The 26682-nt window shown below is 46.8% G+C and overlaps 1 protein-coding gene across 1 annotated transcript in view; it reads left to right on the plus strand.

Annotated features, from left to right (window-relative positions):
* LOC135218308 (ethanolaminephosphotransferase 1-like) overlaps positions 1–26682 on the plus strand; it is a 71043-nt gene that overhangs the window by 28211 nt on the left and 16150 nt on the right. The window contains exons 2-3 of the mRNA XM_064254532.1: positions 9319–9387; positions 9936–10134. Of these exons, the coding sequence (XP_064110602.1) occupies positions 9319–9387; positions 9936–10134 (268 nt within the window). The remainder of the gene's footprint in view (positions 1–9318; positions 9388–9935; positions 10135–26682) is intronic.

A 26682-nucleotide genomic window follows, 5' to 3' on the forward strand; every position in this document is an offset into this window, starting at 1 on the left:
GATCCTCAATCAAGCGCCAAGAGCTGGATGAAGAAGAAGATCCTGTTAGGAGTAGAGCACTTATAAGACGGAAAGCGCCTACTAAACTTCAGACGGATACTCCTCCCAAGCACCAGGAGTATTCTGAACTAAATACTCCTCCCAGGCACCGGGGGTATTCGGAAGATTATACTCCTCCCAGGCGCCAGGAGTATTCGGATCTTAATACTCCTACCAAACGCCAGGAGTATTCTAAACAAAATGCGCCTAATAAAGGCCTACTACTCCTCCCAGCGCCAGGAGTTTTACGAAGCTTATACTCCTCCCAGGCGCCAGGAGTATGCGGAACTTAATACTCCTACCACGCGCCAGGAGTATTATGAACACAATGCGCCTACGAGGCGCCAGGCGCCTGCTGAAAGCCAGGAGTATTCGAGGCGCTTTGCGCCTGCCAGGCGCCAGGCGCCTGATGAAAATGCGCCTGCCAGGCGCCAGGCTCCTGATGAAAATGCGCCTGCCAGGCGCCAGGCGCCTGATGAAAATGCGCCTGCCAGGCGCCAGGCGCCTGCTGAAAGCCAGGAGTATTCGAGGCGCTTTGCGCCTGCCAGGCGCCAGGAGGATCCCAAGCACGCTACTCCTCCCAGGCGAGATACTCCTGCTGTACACCAGCCGCATTCCTCGTATGAACCGGACACTCGGAAGAGAGTAAGAGAAGAGTCAGTAGAAAGGAGAGAGCCTTCTCCTTCCGAGCCTCTTAACCCAGAAGATGCATCGGAGGATGAAATGAAGGAAGGATCTTCTAATTATAAAGTCCTTTCGTCCCTTCTGTTGGAGGAATATGGAGACTCGTTGACACCAGCTGCTCCCCCTTCTCCACGTTCGCAGTTTTCGAGCACGAAAACACTCAAGTCTTCCTCTTTCCTTAAAATGAAGCCTGCCATTTCTATGAGGAGAGCGCTACAATCTCTGACTCCTGGTTCAAGAAGAAGAAGGAGTTAGGAAGGACGGTCTCTGTATGCCTCCCGCCAAACTTACGGAAGGAGAGGAATTTGGTACGAAAACGGGAGAGGATATGGGATTGTCTCTGTCCGTTTCAGCCGAATCAGATTCTCGAGTTGGTGGATTCGTCTAGAAGGCACGCCTTGAATGCAGCAAAGGTTACATGGGGGCTTTCGGAAACGGACCACCTCATCAAGGGTCTATTTCACACCTTAGAAGTTTTTAACTTCTTAGATTGGTCCCTTGGGGTTCTGGCCAAGAAATCTCAAGAAAATGAACAACTCGACCCAGAAACCCTGAATTGCATCCTAGCATGCATTGATAAGGCTGTTCAGGATGGATCAGCTGAGGTATGCTCGCTATATGGTGCAGGAGTTTTAAAGAAAAGAGCGGTGCACAGTGCTTTCCTCACAAAGGCCGTCTCGCATTGCAGGAGAGCGCCTTATGTTTGCGCCTCCTCTGAACACCTTGTCATTCGCAGTTGGTGAAGGACATCGCGCATTTTCTCTGACGGAAAAGGCCACCCAGGATCTCCTTAGACAATCATCAAGGAAGAGTAGGCCTGTGGCTAGTGAGGAGAAGAAAGTGGCTCGCCCAGCTCAGAACAGCCCTTTCGAGGAGGTCTTCCAACTAGACCGATCGCCAGAAGGAAGTCAACCGATAAGAGGGGCAGGTCTTCCTTCCGTGCCTTTAAGAAAGGGGAAGTGAGAGTTCTGTCCTCCAGACACCCGTAGGAGCCAGGCTACAGTATTTTGCGAAAGCTGGGAAGACTTAGGAGCCAACACTTGGACGATGTCGATCATCAAGAAGGGGTATCGCATCCCATTCAAGGACATTCCTACCCTTGACATCTCCGAGGGGAATTGTCCGCCAGATACAGGGACCAGATGATGACGGACACTCTTCGGCAAATGGTGGAACAGATGTGGGAAAAAAGAGCAATAGAACTTGTACTGGATTGCAACTCCCCGGGGTTTACAACCGCTTGTTTCTTGTAACAAAGCCTCGGGGGGATGGAGACCGGTACTGGACGTAAGTGCGCTGAACAAATTTGTCGAACAACAGAAGTTCAGCATGGAAACGTCTGCCTCAGTCCTTGCAGCACTACGGGAAAACAAGGGATTGGATGGTGTCCATAGACCTTCAGGACGCATACTTCCACATCCCGATCCACCATTCGTCTGAGGAAGTACCTTCGATTTATGTTCGAAGGCAGAATTTATCAGTTCAGGGCCCTGTGTTTCGGCCTGTCCACGGCTCCTCAAGTCTTCACAGACGTGATGAAAAATGTAGCGAGACACCTACACTTGAAAGGGATAAATGTCTCAATGTACCTGGACGACTGGGCTCATCAGAGCCAGGTCTCAAAAGCAGTGTTTGGAGGACCTGTTAATAACACTGGAGTTGACAAAGTCTTTGGGAACTGATCGTGAACCTCGAGAAGTCTCAGATGATCCCCAGCCAGAACGTGGTTTACCTGGGGATTCAGATGGATTCTCGGGGTTTTCGAGCTTTTCCATCGCAAGAGAGACTAAAGAAAGGCTGTGCCACAGTATCGAACTTTCTAGGGAAAGAGCGCACTTCGGCGAGGGAATGGCTGAGCCTTCTGGGAACCCTTTCCTCGCTCGAAAAACAGTTCTTTGTCTGCCTAGGGAGATTACATCTTTCGACCGCTTTGCAATTGCAGTTCTTCCTAAGAAGAAGTTGGAGTTGGAAGACAGGTCAGCTATCGGATACGTTTCCAATATCGGAAGAAATAAAACACCATTTGAAGTGGTGGTTGCTTCCACTAAAGGAAAACAAAGGAGTGTCCCTGCAAGTACGGAACCAAGCCTGACATTGTTTTTTCAGACGCCTCGGAGGCGGGCTGGGGTGCAACAATTGGGACCCAGAGAAGTGTCAGGCACCTGGTCGGCAGAACAGGTGTCATGGCACATAAATTGCAAAGAGCTCTTAGCAATTCACCTGGCGCTAAAGAGCTTCGACACTTAGTCAGAGGCAAAGTCGTGCAGATAAATTCGGACAATACGACAGCTCTGGCTTATGTCAAGAAGCAAGGAGGGACGCACTCTTTTGCTCTGTACGAGCTGGCACGGGATCTACTGATTTGGGCGAACCAAAGGAAGGTAATTCTTCTAACAAGGTTTGTTCAAGGGGAGAGGAATGTGAGAGCAGGACAGACTGAGCAGGAGATTCCAGGTCCTTCCCACAGAATGGACACTCCACTCAGAAGTCTGTCAGAGCCTGTGGCGCCTTTGGGGGAAGCCTCAAATAGACTTTTCGCCACATTCCTCTCCAAAAGGATAGATACATTTTGTGCCCTGGTGGAGGATCCCCGAGCTTATGCAACAGACGCCTTTCTCCTGGACTGGTCAGGAATAGACGTTTACGCTTTTCCCCCGTTCAAGATTCTGGGGGAAGTAGTCAGAAAATTCGTGGCATCCGAAGGAACCAAGATGACTCTGATCGCTCCGTATTGGCCAGCTCAAATCTGGTTCACAGAGGTGATGGAATGGACAGTGGACTTCCCCAGATCTCTTCCAAACAGAATAGATCTGCTCAAACAACCCCACTTCGAGATGGTTACCAAATCAAAATCTCACCCGCTCTTGCTCTGACTGCCTTTCGACTATCGAAAGACTCGTCAGAGCGAGAGGGTTTTCTCGCCAGGCAGCAAATGCAATTGCTAGAGCCCGCAGATCATCGACGAGACGAGTGTACCAATCGAAGTGGGAAGTTTTCAGAAACTGGTGTAGGTCGAAGAAGCTGTCCTCTTCCAGTACCTCTGTGACCGAAATTGCAGATTTCCTTCTGTTTCTTAGACAAAAGTCCGCATCTCTCGGTACCAACTATTAAGGGGTACAGGAGTATGCTTTCAGCAGTCTTTAGAAACAGAGGATTAGATCTAACGAATGACACGGATTTGCACGACCTCATTCGTTCATTCGAAACATCGAAATCACGCGAACCTAAGGTTCCAAGCTGGAAACTTAGATGTGGTTCTTAAATTTCTTTCATCAGATGAATTCGAACCACTTCACACTGCTTCGTTCCGTAATCACGAGAAAGTGTTTGTTCTGATGTCTCTGGCAACGGCAAAAAGAATCAGTGAGTTGCACGCCCTGGAATCAAGAGTTGGCTTCAAAGGAGACTCAGCAATTTGTTCATTTCAGTCCCTTTTTCTGGCCAAAATGAAAACCCTTCGAATCCCTGGCCCAGGAGCTTCGAAGTTAAAGGACTTTCTAGCTTGGTGGGCAGAGAGGCAGAAAGATCCCTGTGCCCAGTTAGAGCTCTAAAATTTTTATCTTGGGACAGGAAAAAGCAGTTGGGGGGTTCGCAGAAAAGTCTTTGGTGCTCAGTGAAAGACCCCAAAAGAGCAATGTCTAAGAACGCATTAGCCTTCTTTGTGAGAAGTGTTATCACAGAAGCTCATAAGAAGTGTCCAGATGATTCGTTTTAATCTCCATAACGAGTGGGAGCCCACGAAGTTAGAGCAATCGCAACCTCGGTGGCGTTCCAAAGAAATATGTCATAAAGAACTTTTGGATACAACTTATTGAGATGCAACTCTGTGTTTGCATCCCATTATTTTAAAAGACGTACGAGTTACGTATGATAAATGCTTTTCGTTAGGTCCGTTTGTGTCAGCACAGACGGTTCTGGGTAAAGGAGAAAGCACCAATCCTTAAAATTATGTACGTAACCCTCTTGTCGGATGTGTTCTCGGGTTTTCGGTTGATGGGAGTGGCAGTTGTCGCACAGGCGGCCTTCACTTCTCTTTATTGAAAATCGGTGACATCTGACTATAGAGGGGTACAAAAATTTGTTATTTTTGTATGTATGATTTCGAGTTTGTGGTTGTTTGCAAAGTTGTGCAGAGTTTGGGGATAACTCTAAGGCAATCTTAAGAACTAACACGGGTTAGGATCGGGTGATCGGGATTGGTTGTGTGCTCCTTAAATTAGTGCGTGTTGTCATATAAGCGGATGTGCTCCCATTGACAAACGCCATTTAGGATTCTGTCGAGTAAGTGGAAGAGACCCCATCGACAAGATCACAAGAATTCTTGGCCACAGATCACTATCTCGCTAAGGTTCTTGAGATGAAGCAGACTCCTAGGCGGTAGCCACGAAGTCTTCCATCTAAGAAGGTAGGAACTAAGGTTTATTTATACCTACAACATATGTTGTTTACCTGTCTAGTCAGTTAGTTAGCTGTCTGCTTGCCACCAAAGGGTGTCAATCAGCTATGTATATATTCTGACAGGTAAGTTGAATGTATGAAAAATGACATTGTTATGATACAATAAAGTTCATACATACTTACCTGGCAGATATTATACAATTGAAGACCCACCCAGCCTCCCGCAGGAGACAGGTGGAAGAGAGATTATGATTAGAAAACGGGAATAGTTCCTAGCCCTGCCACCCAGAGCAGGGCGGTAGATCACCACTGACCTACCTGTAGCGAGTGCCGCGAAATTTGAAATTCTGTCGGGAACGACGGAGTCTATAGCTATGTATATATATCTGCCAGGTAAGTATGTATGAAACTTTTTATTGTATCATAACAATGTCATTTTTAGAAGATGGGTGTAGGAAAGAGGGCATTTCCTCCTCCAAGACCTCTGTGAGCCAAATCGCCGATTTCCTGTTACATCTTAGGAATGTAGACAAGTTGGCAGTATCAACAATTAGAGGATATAAGAGTATGCTGTCAACAGTCTTCCGTCATAGAGGCTTAGATTTGACGAATGATAGGATCTTCACGATCTTCTGAGATCCTTCGAAACATCAAAGGTTCCACAGGTTAAAACACCTTCGTGGAATTTGGACATAGTTCTAAAATCTTTAATGGCGAGTCCCTTTGAACCTTTGCACGAGGCTTCGCTGAAAGATTTAACAAAGAAGGCCCCCTTTCTAACCACCCTAGCCACTGCGAAGAGGGTGAGTGAGGTTCAAGCAATTAGCAAAAATGTTGGATTTAGGGGACACAATGCAGTCTGTTCCTTGAGTCCTTCCTTTTAGCTAAAAACGAAAATCCTTCCAATCCCTGGCCTAAAAAACTTTGATATCAAGGGATTAACAGGGATTGTTGTCGAGAGCCAGAAAGAGTCCTGTGTCCTGTCAGAGCTCTAAAATTCTATCTGGATAGAACAAAACAAATTAGAGGTCAATCAGACAATCTTTGGTGTTCTGTGAAAAGACCTGATTTACCTATGTCTAAGAACGCCTTAGCATTCTTCTTGAGAAGCACCATCAGGGAGGCCCATTCGTCCTGCCCAGATAGTGATCTGAAAATTCTGAAAGTCAATGCTCATGAAGTTAGAGCTGTCGCGACTTCGATGGCATTTCAGAAGAATATGGCGCTCAGCGATATTGTGAGCACCACATTTTGGCGAAGCAACTCTGTGTTCGCTTCACACTACCTCAGGGATGTGAAAGTGACATATGAGAACTGCTTTTCGCTTGGACCATACATATCAGCAGATTCAGTTTTGGGTACGGGAAGTGGCACGAATCCTATCCTTTAGAAAATGGATAGGTGTGCTTTTATTTTATGGTTGTTGGTTTTTGGTTGTAGGGTCGACCGCTAGAGGCGGACTTCCCTTTATTTTAGCCTTAAAAGTTTTGGGGACTAACTTTGCTAGGCTAGGTCAGGTGGTGGTTTTTTCTTTGCTTCGCTGCCCTTAAAGTATGGTCAATATGGTCTAGACACATTGTGGTCACGCCCCCGTTGTCAGATCATCTAGATCTCACCAGCTATACAGGTCACGTCCTTGCTGGAGACTAGTAAAGCAAAAGCAGACTTGGGTGACAGTAATCACGAAGTCAGCTACGCTAACAGGTAAGGAACCAAGATGTCTATCATCTGCATGTGAAATGTGTTCCCAAACTACCTTTTATTCTGTCCTGCCCACCTCCAATGGTGGGAATCAGCTATATATATCTGACAGGTAAGTGTCATGAACAAAATGATATTGTTATGATACAATAAAGTTTGTTCATACTTACCTAGCAGATATATATAATCAAGTACCCGCCCAGCCTCCCCTCGGGGACAATGACATTAAAAATCTGAATAGAAAATGGGAATGGTTCCTGACACCCGCCTCCCAGCGGCGGGAATGGGTACTAACCACCTGGCCGACCACTGCGTTTGCCGGGAGTTTTGAAATTCTGTCGGACTTCGGAGAATACAGCTATATATATCTGCCTAGGTAAGTATGAACAAACTTTATTGTATCATAACAATATCATGTTGATCCTCATCAAGTGCAGCCATTTTCCCAGAGGAGCGAGAATCCGAGTAAATTCTTGAGGGGTGTGGCAGACCAAAGAAGAGGGCTCCGGACTGGAAGACTCCTCTTGAAGACAAATCTCAGGAACTTTCTGGAGTTCTGATGAATGGGGGCATGGAAGTATGCATCCTTCAGGTTGAGAGATACCATCCAGTCGCCCTGTTGGATGGCTGACATTACTGATCGACTGGTTTCCATTCGGAATTTTCTTCTTCCGGACAAGGATGTTCAAAGCGCTTCCGTCCAAAACAGGTCTCCATCCCCCTGATACCTTGGAGACTACAAAGAGCCGGTTGTAAAACCCTGGGGAGTTCGTGTTTGTTACCTCCTCTATGACCTCTTGGCTGATGAGCTCCTCTACGTCTTTGGCTAAAGCCAAAGCTCTTATTGATTCTGTAGAGTATGCTGTCAAACAGACAGGTGTATTGGACAGTGGTGGATCCGATGAAAGGGATCACATATCCCTCTCGAAGCACCTGTATGACCCGTTGTTCTGCTCCTTTTTGACCCCAATTCCTCCCAGTAGCTGTGGAGTTTTGCCCCCACGGGTGGGTGAAGGACCTTTCGATCATTTAACTGTCTTAAAGAGAGGTCTCTTGGTAGACTTGGAGGTGTTTCGTTGGTTAGTCTTTGGTCTCTGCTGCCACCTCGACTTACCTCCACGAAAGGTGTGCTTTTGGAAAGGTGAAGCTTTGGCTCCTGTCGCCCGAGGTTCCTTAGGTCTTCTCACTGATTGAGACAAAAGATCATTGGTGGACTTGTTCTCGAGGTCCGACAGTACATGCTTGACGGTTTCTTCTGGAAACAGTTGAAGTTTACTCAGGGGGGAGAACAACAAAGCCGATGTTTGTTTCATGGTTACTCCTAGAGATGTGAAGGAGCACCACCGTTCTCTTCTTGAGTACTCCCGTAATGAATAAGGTAGCCAATTCCACTGAACCGTTTCTCGCTGCCCTGTCCGCACAGGACAACAGATTGAGCCAGTCCGCAGAAAAATCCTCATCCAGAGACTGGCAATCTTCAATTTTCTGGCTAACGCTGTAATTGTCCAATCCAGAAAACTGAAGACTTTTATCACCTTGTATAAGTTCTTCACCAGGTGTCAGTAGCGGAAATGGTGTTGGGAGAGGAAGCATAGGGGGACCCGCTGTTTACCCTCTACTGTGTCCTCGCCTTGAGTTTGAGGTGTTTTGCGTTTGTGGGAAGCCTGGGGGTACATGTACCTGAAGTAACCCACCAGTTCTTATATCTGGTTAAGGGTATCTTATGGTTTTTAGTGTAGGTGATGGTGTTGTGTAGTGTTATCTGGTCTTTTCGCCCAGGGCAAGGGTAAAGTATTATTGTTTTTTGTCAATCATCGGTGAACTTCCATGATAGCAAAAAATCCCACCATTAGTAGGGACGACCCTGGCCTTTACTGCCACGTCTCCTACATGTGATGAGAGCGCCGACCAGAGGCAGTATCTACCTGTAGCTGCTCTTTCACAAGATAAGGTACTGCAGACATTATATATAATGTGAGCACATGACTGTTATTTTTTGTTCATAAAGCTGTCCATATACCCACCTTCCGGGTAATGTGGAGTCAGCTAGTGTAATTGTTTGGTAAGTCACTTATGTGAAAATGATATTTTAATGATAAAGTAAGGTTTCACATATACTTACCAAACAATTACATAATCAGAGCCCTCCCTCCTCCCCACATATGGACGTTGCGGCTCTATGAATTGAAGTCTAAAGCTCAGCAGTACCAGGTATTCCTGAAAGTGGGCGGGATCTGTATCACCTACACAGACGATGGCAGCACTGCTACCACCGCCAGGAATTTGAATTATCGACTGCCAGGTAAGAAAGCATACAGCTAGTGTAATTGTTTGGTAAGTATATGTGAAACCTTATTTTATCATTAAAATATAATTTTGGTATGTAACAAAGTACAAGAATTTTAGAAAGCAATAATTTTGTCTTTTCCTGATAGTATACAGTAATTATAGAAAAACCCTTCCCTTTCACTAATAATTTCACTCATTCTCTCACAGTATAGTGCACAGGACACCAGCCCGCTGAGTTACTATGTTATGCACCCATTTTGGAATGCTGTTGTTAAGGTAAGTAGTTTTAGTTTGTTTCATGTCTTAACTTTATTCTTTGGTAATTCTTAAGAAGTTTCATGGCTTAACTTTATTCTTGGGTAATTTTTAAGAAGATCTCTGCACTAGAAGTCTCTTTATCATGAACCCACTTCTAACAAAAGTGACTCTTACGTACTATTGTTAACTGTAGCCAGAAGTTGTCCATATAAAATACTTTTTGTTTGTATATCAAGGAAACTTGCGTTGCATTTATGATCTTTTATGGGGCTGGCCAGCAACTTTTAAAATAATGCTCTATTTTCAGTATGCTCCCTTTACGAGATTACAAACATCTTTGTCACCTTTGTGTGCTTTTTCATTACCTGGTGCACCTGTTTTGTTTCTTAAATGACATCATGTTTCATAAACGAAGTATCATACCAAAGTGAAAATTTCAGTTGCTGTATGATGGTGCTTTCTACTCAGTAGGATAGCTTGCTGTATTTTGTAAGCACTGTATCCTAACAAGCAATATTTTATGATTTTGTGGTTATGGTTTGAATCATAAGTTTATTTCTTTTCAGATATGTCCACGATGGGTTGCCCCTAATGTTTTGACATTTGTTGGATTTCTGTTCACTGTTGGAAATTTTGTAATTCTCAGCGTCTATGACTACACTTATTATGCATCAAGTGATGCGCCCCCTGGAAATGAATATCCCCCCATTCCCAATGCTGTGTGGTTAGCTTGCGCATTTAATCATTTTATGGCACACACACTAGGTATGTTTCATTTCAAAAAATTTTGTGCTTTTGTTAGTAACTGATCTTTGTCTTTTATTTAGTTACAGATCTTTAATATTAACTAACTGTAGTAATGCTTGGTTAATAGTTAAGGCCATATTCTGTTCAGGTGCTGTCATTTAAATAGATAAAACCCCCCATCTCAAGTGATTTTAAGTAACACCTCAACACAACAGACCCAAACCTAGTGAACTTCTGTAATTACCAGCTACCATATTATAATTGGTTTTCCCTATGCTACCACTTTAGATGCCATACGTTTTAAGACATCCTTGAAATTGAATGTTAACTGTAAAGTATGTGCATGTTAATTTAGGTTATGAAATCAGTGTAAATGTTGCTGTTAACTTTTAAGATATTCAGGAAGTATTCAAGTGCAGGCTATGATATCTGTACAGAGTCTTTTTTACTTATCAGAAAGGCAATACCCCAGAGTGTCAGTTAAGTTGAGGTGCTGCTGTACTTTGTCTTGCATGTTAACTTGTGGAGAGCCAGTTTATTGCTCAAGTACACTAGAATTAGGGTTGGCTTAGACATTCCCTATGTAAGGGTGATATCAAATACAAGTGGGGGTCATTCAAAGTTCTCACTGACCCCAAAAGATTAGTAGGAACTAAAACAGTTTACCTTTAAAATGGAATCCTTCCAGTCACTCATACATCTTAAGGGTGTCACTAGTATAAATTTCACCAATATGGGTACTAGGTACAAGTAAAGTATCAAAATGGCTAAAAAGTAAGCCATAATTTGATCAGACCTCTGAAATAGAGGGCATAACAAAAGAATTCCATGATGATATATGTGTTGCATGAAAGGTCTAAGCTGAGAACTTAGACCATAGCATGACTGAGGACCTCTTGTAGATGATCAGATTGTGTTACAAGAGAAACATTAGAAAACAAGGAAATTTATTACACTTGACTCACTTTCAGGCTGATCCAAACAAATTCCAGTTTATTACCGTATATTTTGGCGTATAAGTCGACCGGAAGATAAGTCGACCCCCCTATTCTGAGTAAATTTTTATGATTTTAACTAATATCGGGTATATTAGTCGACCTATAAAATGAGGCCAACTGTACGCTCAAAATAAGCAGCAGGGTAAAACGTAACATATAAAATAACCTGAATGTTATTACGGTACATATGTTGCTCTACTTACCATATGAAATACAGGTAATATACTCTGTATATTAACAAATCTGTGTAACATATGAAAGATGAATACCTGCAAATATGATTAGAAAAGACGAAACGAAAGATACGTTACTCGAGTGTAATGTAAACAAACAAAGCGCTAACTAACGCTGCATAACAGCATACGTACTTATGTATGTACAAACTGCCACTCAAGTTAATGTTTGATGAATTGTTTAATTCAAGTGATGATGACTCAAGTAATTTTGAAAGATTTTAAATATATATTTACCATTAAATACAAATTTTTTTATTTTATTTTATGTGGTAAATAAAGATGTCATACCATAAATGTTTTTGAACAATACCCCGGTAAATACAAGACTGTCAGAGTGAACGCATCCTTCTCAACTACGGAATGTTTACACTTGCTGTGCGATTGGGGTTTCTTCAAGTCACTTTGATTTTTTTCATTTTATTTAAGGTAATGGATGTTCTAATGTATTATTATTGTTGTATTACAGTGTGAAATGTTTTAAATACAGGTATTTACGTACATAGTTACCTCAACAAGGCTGTGATTGTTATTAGCCAACTGTAAAGCCTGGATTCCTGTACCAATATGCCAAAATAATTAAGATTCACTTTTTGTTAACGTTAGATAAGTCGACCCCCTAATTTTGGCATGATTTTTTGGGGCTAAAGGGTCGACTTGTACGCCGAAATATACGGTAGTAACCCCAGATGCCTTGTAGGGGTTTAATGCCATCAGTGTACCTCTTCAGGTGCATTGTATGCTTTACTTAAGGTTATGTGCAACGTCCCTTCAGCCCTATCTGCAACCCCTTTCATTCCTTTTACTATACCTCTGTTCATGTTCTCTTTCTTCCATCTTACTTTCCACTCTCCTAACAACTTTTTCAACATTTTAATGTTATTTTCAGTGCTGAATGACTTCGTATGTCCCCGTGCTTTGTAGTGTACATATAGCATAATATTTTTGTATATAATTTCCATTATAGGTTTCTTTACATTACAGTATTTTCTCTAAAAAACAAATTCATATTTTCCTGATTTTTTGCCAAAGTTCTTTGAATATACCAATTCAGAAACAAAAGTTGTAAAAAGTAACTTACCCATTAATTACTTAACTAAGAGTATCTACACAGTTGAATTTTTGAAATTTGCGGTAGTAGTTTTTTGGTTTGAGTAGGTGACAAGGCCCGCCCACTTTCGAGGTAAGAAAGAGGAACAGCCCAGCTAATAGCTCAATTTGTTTTTGCCGCTTGTAATGTCCACACAGTGTTGACAGAGCAGCTTGGTTTTTGGATTATTTTCCTCCTGTTTGGTGAAGTGTTTTGTTATGGTAGCCTTTTGGCATTGTTTTGGCTTATATTTTTCCATTTGAGACCTTTATTTTTACAGATTCGTACGGTTGTGACTTGTTTGTTAGTTAGGTATGTCCGACAACAGCTCTTCTTGTTTCTGGTACTGCAGCAAGGCTGCAATACCCAAATGATCAAATTAATATGCGACACACATCCTTTGCACTAACTGTTGAGGGCAGCTATGTAATATTAGCCTAACGTGATGAATGCAGGGAATGGAGTGAACAGAATTGGAAGTCGTAAGCTTCTTATTTAGCTAAATTGGAGAGACTGGAAGAGAAAGGTGGCTACTAAAGCTGGTACAGAAATGGTAGCAAGTCAGACTAAGACACCTCTATCCAGTAATGCTGATTTGTTCCGATACGTAATACAAACCCTCGGTCCTTTAACAATAGGGAAGGTAACTAGCGGCAGCTGGGACGGTCGTAAGCTTCGAACAAGGGGAGAACGGTAGTTAACTGCTTGTCCGATCGTGCGCGCGCCCGCGCGCCCGAGAGGTGAAGAATCACTTTTGCTTTCGGCCGCGGGTGTGAAGGACGTGTTCGTCATCGCTCTCTGCCCGCTTCATCGTCGTATGCTTTGTTTATATTGTGTTTTCTACTAATGGTTTGTTTGACTTGAAAATGAAACTGTAAGTACACTGTTTTCATTTTCATTACTTAATTATGAATCAACATGGAGCTATCGCCGTAGAGACGGCGATTTCCGCTCTTTTCATGAATTGAACCCTTGAATTATGTCTCGGTGCCGAGGGCGGGCGCACTCGCGCCGAGTCATGTATTTTGGGCGAAAGTGTGTAATTGAAAGATGTAAGTACTCTTTTTCATTATATTTTTGCCCTGTGCGTTCGTTGCCGAGAGCTTGATTGCGCTCGGCACGAGCCTCTTATTTTGTATGAATAGAATGCAATGAAAGTGGATTCGCAATGCAGTTTTCTTTTCATTTTCATTTATTAATTGCATCAAATTTAATTTTGGATCAATTTCCGCTCTTACCCGGGAATTAATCCTTACGATTTATTGCTGTGAAAGTGAAAATAGCAAGTGCAGTATTGTTCATTTTCATATATATTTATGATAGCATCATATTATTATGGATCAAGTTTCCGCTCTTACCCGGAATTGATCTTTCCCCCTTTAAGTTCTATGAAGTGAATCGCAAGTGCAGTATTCTGTTTCATTTTCATATTACTTTTCACTGCTGTGCGGGGGTAGGGGAAGCGAAGGTCTGCCAGGAAGTCGTCGGAAAGCTCTCCCGCGACTCCCTTGTATCCGATTCTTCGTCTTCTTTCCTGCCCCCCCACATCAGCTTCCTCGTATTTTGTTTTTGGGGTCTTCCTTCCGTTCGGGGTGGGGCATGTCTCCCCCCCCGTGCGTGAGGGAACCCCTCTTACTAATCTGTCTGTGCTACCGCAGGTGCTACATCCGTGGGAGACGACCTTGGACAGGTATGGGCCACTGCGGCTGCAGGGCGTGCCTAGCATCCACGATCTGCTGCAGCGTCTAGCGAGGTCTGGGGCGGTGACCTTGGAGTGGTCTCCACCACAACCTTCACGGCCGCTTATGCTGCTTCCCCCCGCTGGTCTACACTCCCCATGCTGTGTCGGTGACGCCGTCTGCCGCTTCTAGGGCCGGTCGCCGCCGTACCGAAGAGGGGTATGCCGCCGCCGCCTGTGTTTTCTTCGTGTTGCCTGCCCCAGACTTCCCCTGTTCCAGCAGCTCGCCCCTGGACCGGCCGCCAGTACCAGGTTCCCGCTGGCTGCCGATGATTCTACGAGGCGATGGCTGTGCCTGCCGTACCTGTCGCTGATGTGGTTCCCGCTACTGGCTTGGCTGTCCCTTCTGTGTTTACCGCTGCCGCTGTTCCTGCCGCTCCTGCCGCTCCTGAGCTGGTTGCTGTTCTAGTCGCTCCTGGTTCCTGCGCCTGTCCATGCTGGTCCTGCCCATGGTGTGTCTTCCCCAGTCCCAGGTCCTTCCGGACAGGTGCAGTCGGGCCGTGTTGCTTCGGCAATAGGCCCGACTCCGGCCTGGATGGAGGACCTGACGACTGTCCTGCGTGAGCTGGCGAAGAAGAGGAAGGTGTCATCTTCGTCTTCGTCTGTTGCTGCCTCTTCCCCTTCGACTTCTAAGGCCCATAAGCCGAAGAAGAAGAAGGCTGCCTCCCCCCCCTAAGAAGTCTCCTTCGGGACCTTCTAAGGGCCCGTCCCACCTCGGTGGGACGGGGGGTCCTTCTGCTGGTCCTCCTGCTCCTTCGGGAGCGGGGCCTGTCTCCCCTTCCGTAAGGAAGAGATAGACGGGGACCAGAGGAGTATCGGTTAGCTCTGGTACTTCCTCGCCTGGTGCTAGCGGCGATGCCGCTACGCCAGGTTCCGGCTCGGTCTCTCGTTCGCGGGAGATCCCGAGTGTACGCTCTCCCTCGGGAGACCGTGCAGCCAAAGTTTCGGCGCCAGAGTTCGCTCGGCGCCAAGACCACGGCACGGAGCAGAAGGCTGGCGAGAACCGCTCAGGTGACTCTCGCCAGGCCAGCGGCCGCTCTCGCAGCGACCAGCTGGTAACCGGGTTTTGTTATATTCCCCCTAAGAAGACTCCTTCGGGAACTTCGAAGGGCTCGTCACACTCCGGTGTGGCGGGGGGGTTCTTCTGCTGGTCCTCCTGTTCCTTCGGGAACAGGGCCCGTCTCCCCTTCTGAGAAGAAGAAGAAACGGGGACCAAGGGTAGTGCTGGCTACCGCTGGTACACCCTCGCCTGGTCTTGGCAGCTCTGCTGCTAAGCCAGGTACCGGCTCGGTTTCTCGTCCGCGAGAAGTTCCGAGTGTACGGTTTCCTTCGGGTGACTGTGCAGCCAAAGTTAAGACGCCTGAGTTCGCTCAGCGTCATGACCGAGGCACGGAGCAGAAGACTGTCGAGAGCCGCTCAGGTGACTCTCGCCAGGCCAGCGGCCGCTCTCGTAGCGACCAGCCGGTAACCTCGGGTGGTGGACGTGACGGTCTCTGACCGGCCACGGGTTGAGGCTGGGAAGAGGTCCCCCAGGTCCCCTCGACCGACGGTACCAGCCTCGGCTGGTACCAGCGGTTTGACGTGCCGCGAGGACGCTCACCGGTCTCACCGCGAAAGTGAGCTCTGCAGGTCACCTGACCGCCGCTCCCACAGGGACCGGGCGGATACGGTGACCAGCAGCAGCTCGTCTGACGCACGGGACCGGGGTCGACGTGCTCAGTCGAGCCGCTCGCCACAGGTGAGCGGCACGGCCAGGCCTGCAGATCGATCCCCACCGCGGGTTGGTGATCGGCTGCAGCCCCCCACGTACGCTGGTCCTGCCAGCGAGCGGGGGGGAGCGTCAGGTCTGTCTCTCCACTACCTTCAACTTCCTCGGGCTACACCGGGAAGAGCGAGGTAGCTAGGAGTGATCGTGAGAGGTGCGCCGCTCACGATCCCGTCACGATGCCGCACGTGCCACGTATGGTCTTAGGACCAACCAGGACGTACGCGCAAGTGATTGGAGGCAACCGTCAGGGATCTGTTGCTAGTCCTTCTTCTGAAGGAGGAGGGTCCTGGGAGCTGCTCTTGTTGGAGGGACTGGATGTCCTACTCCTCAAGACGCGTAACTTCCGAGATTCAGAGTAACTTTGCCCAGGTTATTGCACTGATTCGTCAGCACAACGACCTGGGGGAAGGATCGCCGCTCCCACCAGCAGAGCCCATGTCTCTGCTCGAGTCGTTTTGGGGCCCGAGAGGGAACCCAAACCGACGGTGGGTTTGCCGCGATCGGAGCTTGCCGATTCTGTCTTGAACCAGAGTCTCTCGTCTCCGGACAAGAAGGCTCTCTCAGTTCTTGGCCGGTCGATCAAGCTACTTCCACCTCCTCCTACTGCGACAGCGGCGTTTCTACGTGTCTTTGGACACCGTATTTAAATACTCCTTCGGTCCTCCTGAGAGGTTTCGACCTCGACGAGGACTGGAATGAGTCGGAGGACGGTATCGGCTCTCTCCTGTCAGGTGTCGATCAGCCCCACCCAGACGACGTTCACAGTGGCGGCAGACCCTTACCTACAGTGAGAGTTTGTAACCCTCCTCGGGAAAACGTTTTCTCCTGACGATACGTTTTCCCAGACTCTGAGAGGCCATCGCCGCAAGGCGATGGCTGCTCCTACTCTTCTCCAACTGCTAGTTCTACTGGGAAGGCGAGCGAGTATCCAATTCCTCCCCTATTCCCTCTCTCCTTACGGCTACGAGGGAAAGGGGAGGGATCCTACAGAGATTTCTCTGTAGGATTCCACGTTGGGGACTGCGCTACCGGGGGGGGACCTTCGGTCCTACCTGACGTAAGCCCCGGTCGTTGAGGAGGGATCCTGCCCCATTCTCGATTTCTACGGGAATCGAGAGGACCACCAGCCGATATCGGTTGACGAATTCGGTGGGGGTTTTCGCAGACTGCTTAGTAATTCTTACGGAATTTCTAGCGCATTCAGTGTTTTAGAGTTTCTTACGATCTCCAAACACTTAGGCGAGACCACGGTCCAAAGTGAGCGAGACGAAAATCCCCGATATGTTACACGATAATCGGGAACCTCGCCTATGCTCGAATTCCTGGAATTTCTAGCATTAGGAAGAAGACTGCTGCTGAAAGAAGACTATCTCACAGTAGGCGACCAACCTGGAATAGAGAAGAACGGACGGGAATATCCAGTTTGGCTTGAACTATCGTCTTAGTATTCTGTTCACCATTGAAGCTTTCCTTCGAGGAAGACTTCTTCACTCTCTTTGATAGAGACCGAAGGTGGTCGATCTCCAATCCTTATTTTGTTTTCTTGAAGGAAAGAATTTAGGATGGAGATCGTTGTTCAGAATCCTACAAATATACTACGTATATTAACCTCGCGACATGATTCTGCTAAGCAGTTGAATGGTCCGAGGGGTAGGCGCATATCCTGGTTATTCTACGGATTGCGACTTAGACGAAAAGTATTCTAATTGAACTACAACTCGGGTTGCCTGCAACCTCCCAGGAGTTTCCAGTTTCAATTTTATATACTTATGGTGTGTCACAACAACACCATTTAAGCTTTTATATTTACCGAAATCTCGTTTCGCATAAATATAATTGCTCGAGCATATCTTTTTATGCTCGGTGGTTCTAGCCGAACGCATTCCTTCGTGGAAAGGATTACTTGGCAACTCAGGATGACGAGTCAGCGACAGCTACTGCGTATTGAATTGCCCGAGGCATTTCAGTACCAGCTGCCGCTTTGAGATGGACGGTTGGTTATGTCTTTCTCACCTGCTTTGATTGAATACCAACCGTATCTCTGCCCAACAATCACGGACTTAAGTCTCTGATTAACAGGGATTCTCGCATACATGAATGACCATCTACTGCTGTGACGCTAGTATTCATCGTCTTCGGTATTGCGAGAATTTTTAAACAGAGATATCTATTCGACTCTCATCTTTCTGTTTACCGCACGGTAACAGATTCTGTAATAGTCTCTTGCTGCATCGTATATCGATAATGCGAATGATTTTTGCGGAATCTGAGTTTGTCCTCAAAATATCTTGTATTCGGAGGTGTGCAATTGTTCATTGTTCACCCCGGATTAGCAGATGTATTGAAAGACATCGCCTACTCCCACACCTGCCAGCTCTACTTCCAAACGTTCAGCCCATGAGAAGCAGTTCTTCAGGCGGCTCTCCCTGTGTTTCATTACTGAAGAAACGCCCCGCTTTCATTGCACACCGGACAGCAATGAAATGGCGGTTAGCGTTTTCAGTCATTTGTAAGCACAGGTTTAGAATCTTGAGATTCTTCTCTCGATTCAGCTGGAAGACGTAGGTTGCATTCATTGCCTACCTTCGTCTTCAACGTCACATAGTGTTGTTTCTCCTTAAGCTGAGATTCAACGTCTATGAGATTTTCTTGCCATCAGGGACCTCGGTCTTTTGAAGGCAATTGACTTTCGCCTTTTGAGCTTATGCATTAAGAGAATCATCGCCGCGCTGTCCGGCATCGGTGACTAACAAATATTTTATTTGTTTGGTCTCTCAGCATAACTCTTTAAAGGGCGAAGGTCACGTGACTTACCCGGATGCTTGGACAACTTGCCTCTACTGATTCCGAACCAGTCAGTCGGCAGCTGTCAGAGCGCCCGAGTCAGTTACGAACTATGCTGTGGACTTAGTTCGGTTGTTCCAGAGCAATCATTACTTCGTCTTAATAGCTTGTCAGTACGAGTACTGTACATAACCAAAGTCGAGAAGAGGGATAGGTCATATGACTATCCCTTCTTTTCGTCTTAGGTAACTGCATGACTTCTCTTGAGAAGTCAAGCACAAAGGGATGGGGATTTGTGACGCTCGATTTCGTACCGATCTTCGTAGCGAAGACTCAGAACCCTTCGGTAACTGACGATTGGTTCGAGTCCTTCACAATACCCTCCCTAATGGACTTCACCGCCTCCGATAAGAAGGCTATGCTGCTTTGTCCTGTGAAGGCGCGACGGAGCTGTCTGAAGAAACTTGACACCCAGGATGAGTGTGGACGCCTCTTCATCATTCTCTCGCGTTCCGCAAGAACTTCTCCGTGGCGCAGGTAATGAAGGCAGGCGCCTGGTCCAACCGGACCGCATGCACCTTCTTCTACCTTCGGGATATTGCCCACAGTTCCTTGGATCTTTTTCCTTGGGAACCGTGGTGGTTGCTCAACACGTTGTGTAGTTAACCCAGACCCTCGCAGCTGAACAGCATCGCGTCCTGGTGTGACCGTAAGAATGGATGAGGAATGAGAGTGTGACTGGCTCCTCTTCCATCTTTTTCTTCCTCTACCTCTGGGTAGAGGGACACGGTCGTCACCCTGCTGGGTAAGGACGAGATGCAGGTGAGCTACTCAATAGAGCACCATCCTATCCCTTTCAGTAGGGATAGGAGTAAATATCCACCACTTCCTCCAACAAGGGGGAGGAAGTGGATGCCAATTTGAGACAAACCCATCATTTTATGATTGTCTCTTGCAAACAGGAACAAGTTCTTGCTTGCTGGTACGAAGAGATACGCTTGCCTCTCTCTTAGTACTTGGCCCAGAGGTCTGACCATTGATCCTGCGGTGCACACCCCGATCAATCGGACAGAGGTTTGGATCCCTCCCTTGCTCTTACGACCAGGGAGGCACTCCAGGGTTGGATGAACACCAGTCTGTTCACCAAAAAGACTCAGATTCCTCCCACCAAGAAGTGAGTCTTCCTATTGTTAAAGGACCGAGGGTTTGTATTACGTATCGGAACAAATGACAATTTGTCGAAAATTGCATTTTTCCTAACTATACAAACCTGAGGTCCTTTACATATAGTCCCACCTCATGCCACCCCTCACTCTGCAACTTTTTGCATGGGCCTAAAGCAAAAGTGATTCTTCACCTCTCGGGCGCGCGCACGATCGGACAAGCAGTTAACTACCGTTCTCCCCTTGTTCGAAGCTTACGACCGTCCCAGCTGCCGCTAGTTACCTTCCCTATTGTTAAAGGACCTCAGGTTTGTATAGTTAGGAAAAATGCAATTTTCGACATTGTCATTTTTGTGTTGCCTCTCCTCTAATTAACCCTGTTCCTCCTGTATCAATCCATTCTCCTAGACCATCTACTCCTCGTGGTTCCCACGCTTATGAACCTGATCACTTTGCCGACTTAGAAAGTAAATTTGACCAAAAATTGAATTTGGTGTTTGTTCATGAAACTTACCTGTCAGATATATATACTATAGCTGTATTCTCCGAAGTCCGACAGAATTTCAAAACTTACGACACACGCAGTGGGAGGCCTTGTGGTTAGTACCCATTCCCGCCGCTGGGAGGCGGGTATCAGGAACCATTCCCATTTTCTATTCAGATTTTCTCTGTCGCCGGTACTGTCAACACCTGTTTTCAGTACCTCCGTCATTGGATTTTGTTAACTTCATTTGCCGCTTAAGTATTCTGATTGTCTTGTGGTTTATTGACTTGGATTTGTGGCTAGGCATACGCTATCGTGGATTGATTTGGATTTGGCTTTGACTGTTCTTTGGTTAAGATGTCTGGATCTAGTTCTGCTAGTTTCAGAGTGTGTTGTGTGCAAGGGTGTAAGGTGAGGCTACCGAAAGCTTCGGTAGATCCTCACTCGGTATGCACGAGGTGTAGTGGGCATGTCTGTTTGATGGATGATCAATGTAAGGAGTGTGAGAGTTTGCCTGATTCCGAGTGGAAGACGTATGATTCGTATGTACGCAAGTTAGAGCGTGACAGAATCAGGAGGTCTTCCTCCAGGAGTGCATCAGTGAGCAGAAGTCAGGGTAGTGATATGTCACCTTTTAACCCTCCTGTAGACTTTGTTTTACCTAACCCTGTGGTGATGCTTTTGGGCCCTGAGGTTGTGTCTGCAGAAGGTAATGCCCTTTCGGTAATCATGGATTCCATCTGTAACTTGGAATCTAAAGTGCTCGCTCTCCAATCTAGTGTTGTGAAGTGTGGTAATGGTGTTAGTGCCCCTAGTGTTGTGGAGGGGGCATCAGATCGGCCCTATAATACCTCTAGGTCTAGACCTCTGTCGGACTCCCACGACAAAGGGAGGGGGCAAGTCGAAAGCCGAAGGAGGGTTACGGGGACTCCCCACCGATCTGGCGTCTTAAGGATTGCTTCTCGTCCTCCGAGGCATCCTCCCCGCGCAGGGGTTGGAGCTCTCGGAAGGACTCTCGCCCTCTCAAGAGAAGTTTTAGAGAAGAGGACGCCTCACGTCCTCTTTCTCGACCTGCGTTACAGTCGTCACCTGAATGTTTCGACGCCTTTCCACCGCAGAAGAGGACCAGGACGTCATCGGAGGATGACACTTTTGAGCGCCCCAGTCGCTCTAAGGTTGTTCCTGTGAGAGGGAAGAAGGCGTCCCCTCGCCCCTCGTCTTCTCGCAGGATCAGCCCTTCCCCTGATCGGGAATCTTCTCCATCTAAGAAGATTCTCCTTAACATGCAGCAGCAGTTGGCCTCGTTTTTCGCCAAGAGGGAGGCAGAGCCGCGTCGCCGCAGGAAGGATTCGAGGCTGCCTATCAAGAGGTCCAGGCAGTCCCCCTCTCCTTCTCCTCGTTCGTCTCCCTCTTCTGCTTCGTCGCCTTCTAGATCTCGTTTACCTCCCGAGCGCTTATCTAGAAGTGTCGATGAGCGTCATGCAGGACGCTCTCTAGACCGTAAGGCGCGTCTTGGCGACGATCACCGTACTTCCTGCCATGATGCCCCTCGCGCTCTTCTTCGTGACGCTCGGCGTGCTGCTCAGCAGGACGCCTCTCAGGCGGCTCGATATTACGCTTCTGTTGCTACTGCGTCCCGTCAGGACACTCATCGAGATACTCACCAGGACGCTCGGCAGGACGCACCTTTAGCTGATCATCGGAAAGCTTCAGAGTTTGCCGTCAAGGATACCCGGCCTTGTTCTACGGACCCTTCTTCGGATAGGAGACCCCTTTTGCGAGCTGGTCCTCAAGGTTTAATTGCTTCACGGTCTCTTCAGGACTCTTCTGTTGCTCCTGTGGATGAGGGAGAGTCTTCGGGTGAGTCGCAGCCTGCGGATGAAGAGGAGCCTGCTTCGTCTTCATCATCGGATTACAAGGTTTTGGCCCGCCTTTTGAGAGACTTGTTTGGCGACAAGTTTCAGCCCTCGGCCCCTCGCTCTCCTCCTTCGCAGTTGGCTTCGTCGAAGACGAGGAAAAGCGCCAGGCTTCATCAAGATGGCCACTTCGCTCTCTATGAAGAGAGCTTTCAAGAGAATCCATGACTGGATGGACTCCAGGAAGGCCCAAGGCAAGACTTCCTTTGCCCTACCTCCAGCGAGGTTGAGCGGAAGGGCGGGCATTTGGTACGAGACGGGAGAGGAAGCTGGTTTGAGAGTTCTTTCCTCTTCCCAGGGGGACTTTGCCAGCCTGGTAGACGCTCCTAGGAGGTCTCTCCTGTCCTCTGCAAAGTTTTCCTGGACGCTTTCAGAGTTAGACCATCATCTGAAATGGCTGTTTAGGTCGATGGAGGTCTTTAACTTCTTAGATTTGTGTCTGGGAGTCCTGGACCTGCAGTCTCGGAGTCCGGACTCACTTTCGCTTGAGGAGCTGTCCAGCGTCTTAGCCTGTATGGATAAGGCAGTCAGAGATGGTTCTGATGAGCTGGCCTCCCACTTTTCTACAGTGCTTCTTAAGAAGAGAGCCTTATACTGCAACTTCACGGCGAAGTCGGTGTCTCCTTCTCAGAGGGCAGAGTTGCTGTTCGCCCCTCTATCTAGCCATCTCTTCCTGCAGTCGATGGTAAAGGATCTAGCAGTCTGCCTTCAGGAACGGGCGACCCAAGACCTCCTGGCTCAGTCTTCCAGACGTCCTGCAGCCCATTCTACAACTCCTCTTGCTCAGGCTTCCAAGAAGCAGAAGCCCTTTCGTGGCGGAGCTTCCTCGAGAGCGTCTCCTCAAGTGTTCACGAGACTAATGACGAATGTTGCGAGATGGCTACATCTAGAAGGGATAAATATATCCCTTTATCTAGACGATTGGCTAATAAGAGCAAAATCGGAACTTCAGTGCTTGAAGGACTTGGAGAAGACTTTGGATTTGACAAAATCTCTGGGACTACTCGTGAACCTCGAGAAATCACAATTGATCCCCAGACAGAACATAGTCTATCTGGGGATACAGATGGATTCTCGGGGTTTTCGGGCGTTTCCATCGCAAGAGAGAATTGCTCGAGGCTTAGAAAAAATCTCGAACTTCTTAGGGAAAGAACGGACCTCGGCGAGGGAATGGCTCAGTCTGCTGGGCACCCTTTCCTCATTAGAGCAGTTCATTTCCCTAGGGAGATTAAATCTCAGACCTCTGCAATTTTATCTCGGACAAATGTGGAGTCAAAAGACAGGAGACCTGTCAGACTTTTCCCATTCAACAGGGGATAAAGTCCAACCTGAAGTGGTGGTTAACCCCATTAATAAAGAACGAAGGGGTGTCCCTCTTGATTCGGAACCCTCACCGAGTGTTGTTTTCCGATGCCTCGGAAACAGGTTGGGGAGCAACACTGGGTCCAAAGGAAGTGGCGGGTACCTGGACCAAAGAACAGGCTACACTGCACATCAATGCGAAGGAACTCCTGGCGATTCATCTAGCCCTGGAATACTTCGAAGCGGAAGTCAGAGGAGTGGTAGTTCAAGTCAATTCCGACAATACCACAGCTCTGGCTTACATCCGGAATCAAGGGGGCACTCACTCTTTCTCACTGTACAAAATAACGAGAGATCTATTAACCTGGACAGAGGAACGGGGCATAATTCTGCGGACAAGGTTTGTTCAAGGGGTAAAAAACCTAAGGGTAGACAGGTTGAGCAGAAAGAACCAGGTACTCCCGACAGAGTGGATGCTCCACTCAGAAGTCTGCAGACAGATGTGGTCCCTCTGGGGAAGACCCCAGATCGACCTGTTTGCCACGTTCCTCTCCAGGAAGATAGACAACTTCTGCTCTCTAGAAGAAGAAGATCCCAGAGCCACGGCGATCGATGCTTTCCTCATGGATTGGTCAGGTATAGACGCCTACGCCTTTCCCCCATTCAAATTGCTTGGGGAAGTACTAAGAAAGTTTGTGGCATCGGAGGGAACAAGACTAATTCTAATTGCTCCCTTCTGGCCTTCCCGAAACTGGTTCACAGAGGTACTGGAATGGACGGTGGACTTCCCCAGATCTCTACCAAACAGGACAGATCTGCTCAGACAACCCCACTTCGAGAGGTTCCACAAAAACATCCAAAGTCTCTCCCTGACTGCCTTTCGACTATCGAAAGACTGGTCAGAGCGAGAGGCTTTTCAAAGAAAGTTGCAACTGCAATTGCTAGAGCCCGCAGAGCCTCTACCTTGCGGGTCTACCAATCGAAGTGGGAAGTTTTCCGTATGGTGTAGGTCGAAGAAGCTGTCCTCTTCCAATACCTCTGTGACCGAAATCGCGGATTTTCTCCTCTTCTTAAGAGAAGAGTCGAAATTGGCTGTATCCACTATCAAGGGTTATAAGAGCATGCTCTCAGCTGTTTTTAGAAACAGAGGACTGAATTTGGAAAATAATAAGGATCTTCATGATCTCATCAGGTCTTTCGAGACGACTAAATTGAGATCTTCTATTCCCCCGAGTTGGAACCTTGACGTAGTCCTAAAATTCTTGATTTCGGACAGGTTCGAACCTCCAGATAAAATCTCATTCAGAGATCTTACTAGTAAATGCATATTCCTGTTGGCCCTCGCACCTGCTAAGAGGATCAGTGAATTACATGCTTTGGACTCTCGGGTGGGATTTAAAAAAGACTCGGCTGTTATTTCTTTCCAGGATCTATTCCTAGCAAAGAATGAAAACCCTTCTAAACCTTGGCCTAGAAGTTTTGAAGTCAAGGGACTCTTCTCTAGTAGGTAGAGAGTTGGATCGGTCCCTTTGCCCAGTCAGGACCTTAAAGTTCTATTTAAAAAAGAAGACACAGCTTCAGGGATGTCGACAAAGTCTTTGGTGTTCGGTAAGAAACCCCAAAAGACCTATGTCGAAATGTGATTACCGAAGCTCATAGGAATGGTCAAGAGAACTCTTTAAAGCTGCTGAGAGTAAAAGCTCACGAAGTCCGGGCTGTGGCAACTTCCCTTTCTTTCTCTAAGAATATGTCCATGAGAAACATTTTAGCAGCAACTTATTGGAGGTGCAATTCAGTATTTGCATCCCAGTATTTAAAGGATGTTAGAGTAACATACGAAAAATGTTTTTCCCTTGGACCTTATGTATCAGCGGATACTATGCTGGGAAATGGAGCAGACGCTGATCCTTAATTTTGTTTTTATGTTTTTAATAATTATTTGTAATATGGTTGTTGAGTAGTGGGTTGCTTGAAAGGAAGTTCGGGGATGACTCCTTTCAATCGTAGTACTAACCCCAATTAGGATCAGGTGATCGGGATTAGTGTCGTGCTCTATGATCATGCCAATAGGCAAGGTGTTTTGTCATGTAAGTGGATAGGACCCCATTGACAAAGATCCTAAGGTTCTGTTGCGTAAGTGGGTAAGACCCCTGTAACAGACCATCAAGAACTCTTAGCATGAAGTCACTACCTCGCTGAGGCTCTTGAAGCGATACAGGCTCCTTGGCAGTAGCCATGAAGTCTTTCGCTAACACAGGTAGGAATCAAGGTTTTTTATTTTTATTACCTGCAACATATGTTGTTTCCTGTCTATTCAGTAAATTAGCTGTCTCTTACCCTCCGCCAAAGGTGCCAATCAGCTAAGTATGTATCTGACAGGTAAGTTGAATGCATAAAAATGTTATTGTCATGATGCAATAAAGTTTTATGCATACTTGCCTGGCAGATATATATGGTTAATGGCCCACCCGACCTCCCCTCAGGAGACAGGTGGAAGAGAAAATCTGTCTTAGAAAACGGGAATGATTCCTATTCCCGCCACCAGCGGCGGGGCGGTAGATCACCTGACCTACCTGTAGAGTGTGCCGCGAAATTCGAATTTCTATCGGGGACGACGGAGTCTATAGCTAAGTATATATCTGCCAGGTAAGTATGCATAAAACTTTATTGTATCATGACAATAACATTGTTATGATTCAATAAAGTTTGTTCATACTTACCTGGCAGATATATATAATCAAAGTGCCCAACCACCTCACCTCAGGAGACAGTGGCACTAGAAAATCTGAATAGAAAATGGGAATGGTTCCTGATACCCGCCTCCCAGCGGCGGGAATGGGTACTAACCACCTGGCCGACCACTGCGTGTGTCGTAAGTTTTGAAATTCTGTCAGACTTCGGAGAATACAGCTATATATATATCTGCCAAGTAAGTATGAACAAACTTTATTGTATCATAACAATATCATGTTAATACAGTGATCCAGTTAGGGGCATCTATGCAAGTGCTGTTCTCAAAATTTGTAAAAAGTGAAGTGCCAGTGGGGCGGGTTGGCCGTTCGTCCTGCTGAATCTCTTAGGCAAAGGTCA

The sequence above is a fragment of the Macrobrachium nipponense genome, chromosome 19 (assembly GCF_015104395.2).
Source record: "Macrobrachium nipponense isolate FS-2020 chromosome 19, ASM1510439v2, whole genome shotgun sequence".
NCBI classification, from domain to species: domain Eukaryota; kingdom Metazoa; phylum Arthropoda; class Malacostraca; order Decapoda; family Palaemonidae; genus Macrobrachium; species Macrobrachium nipponense.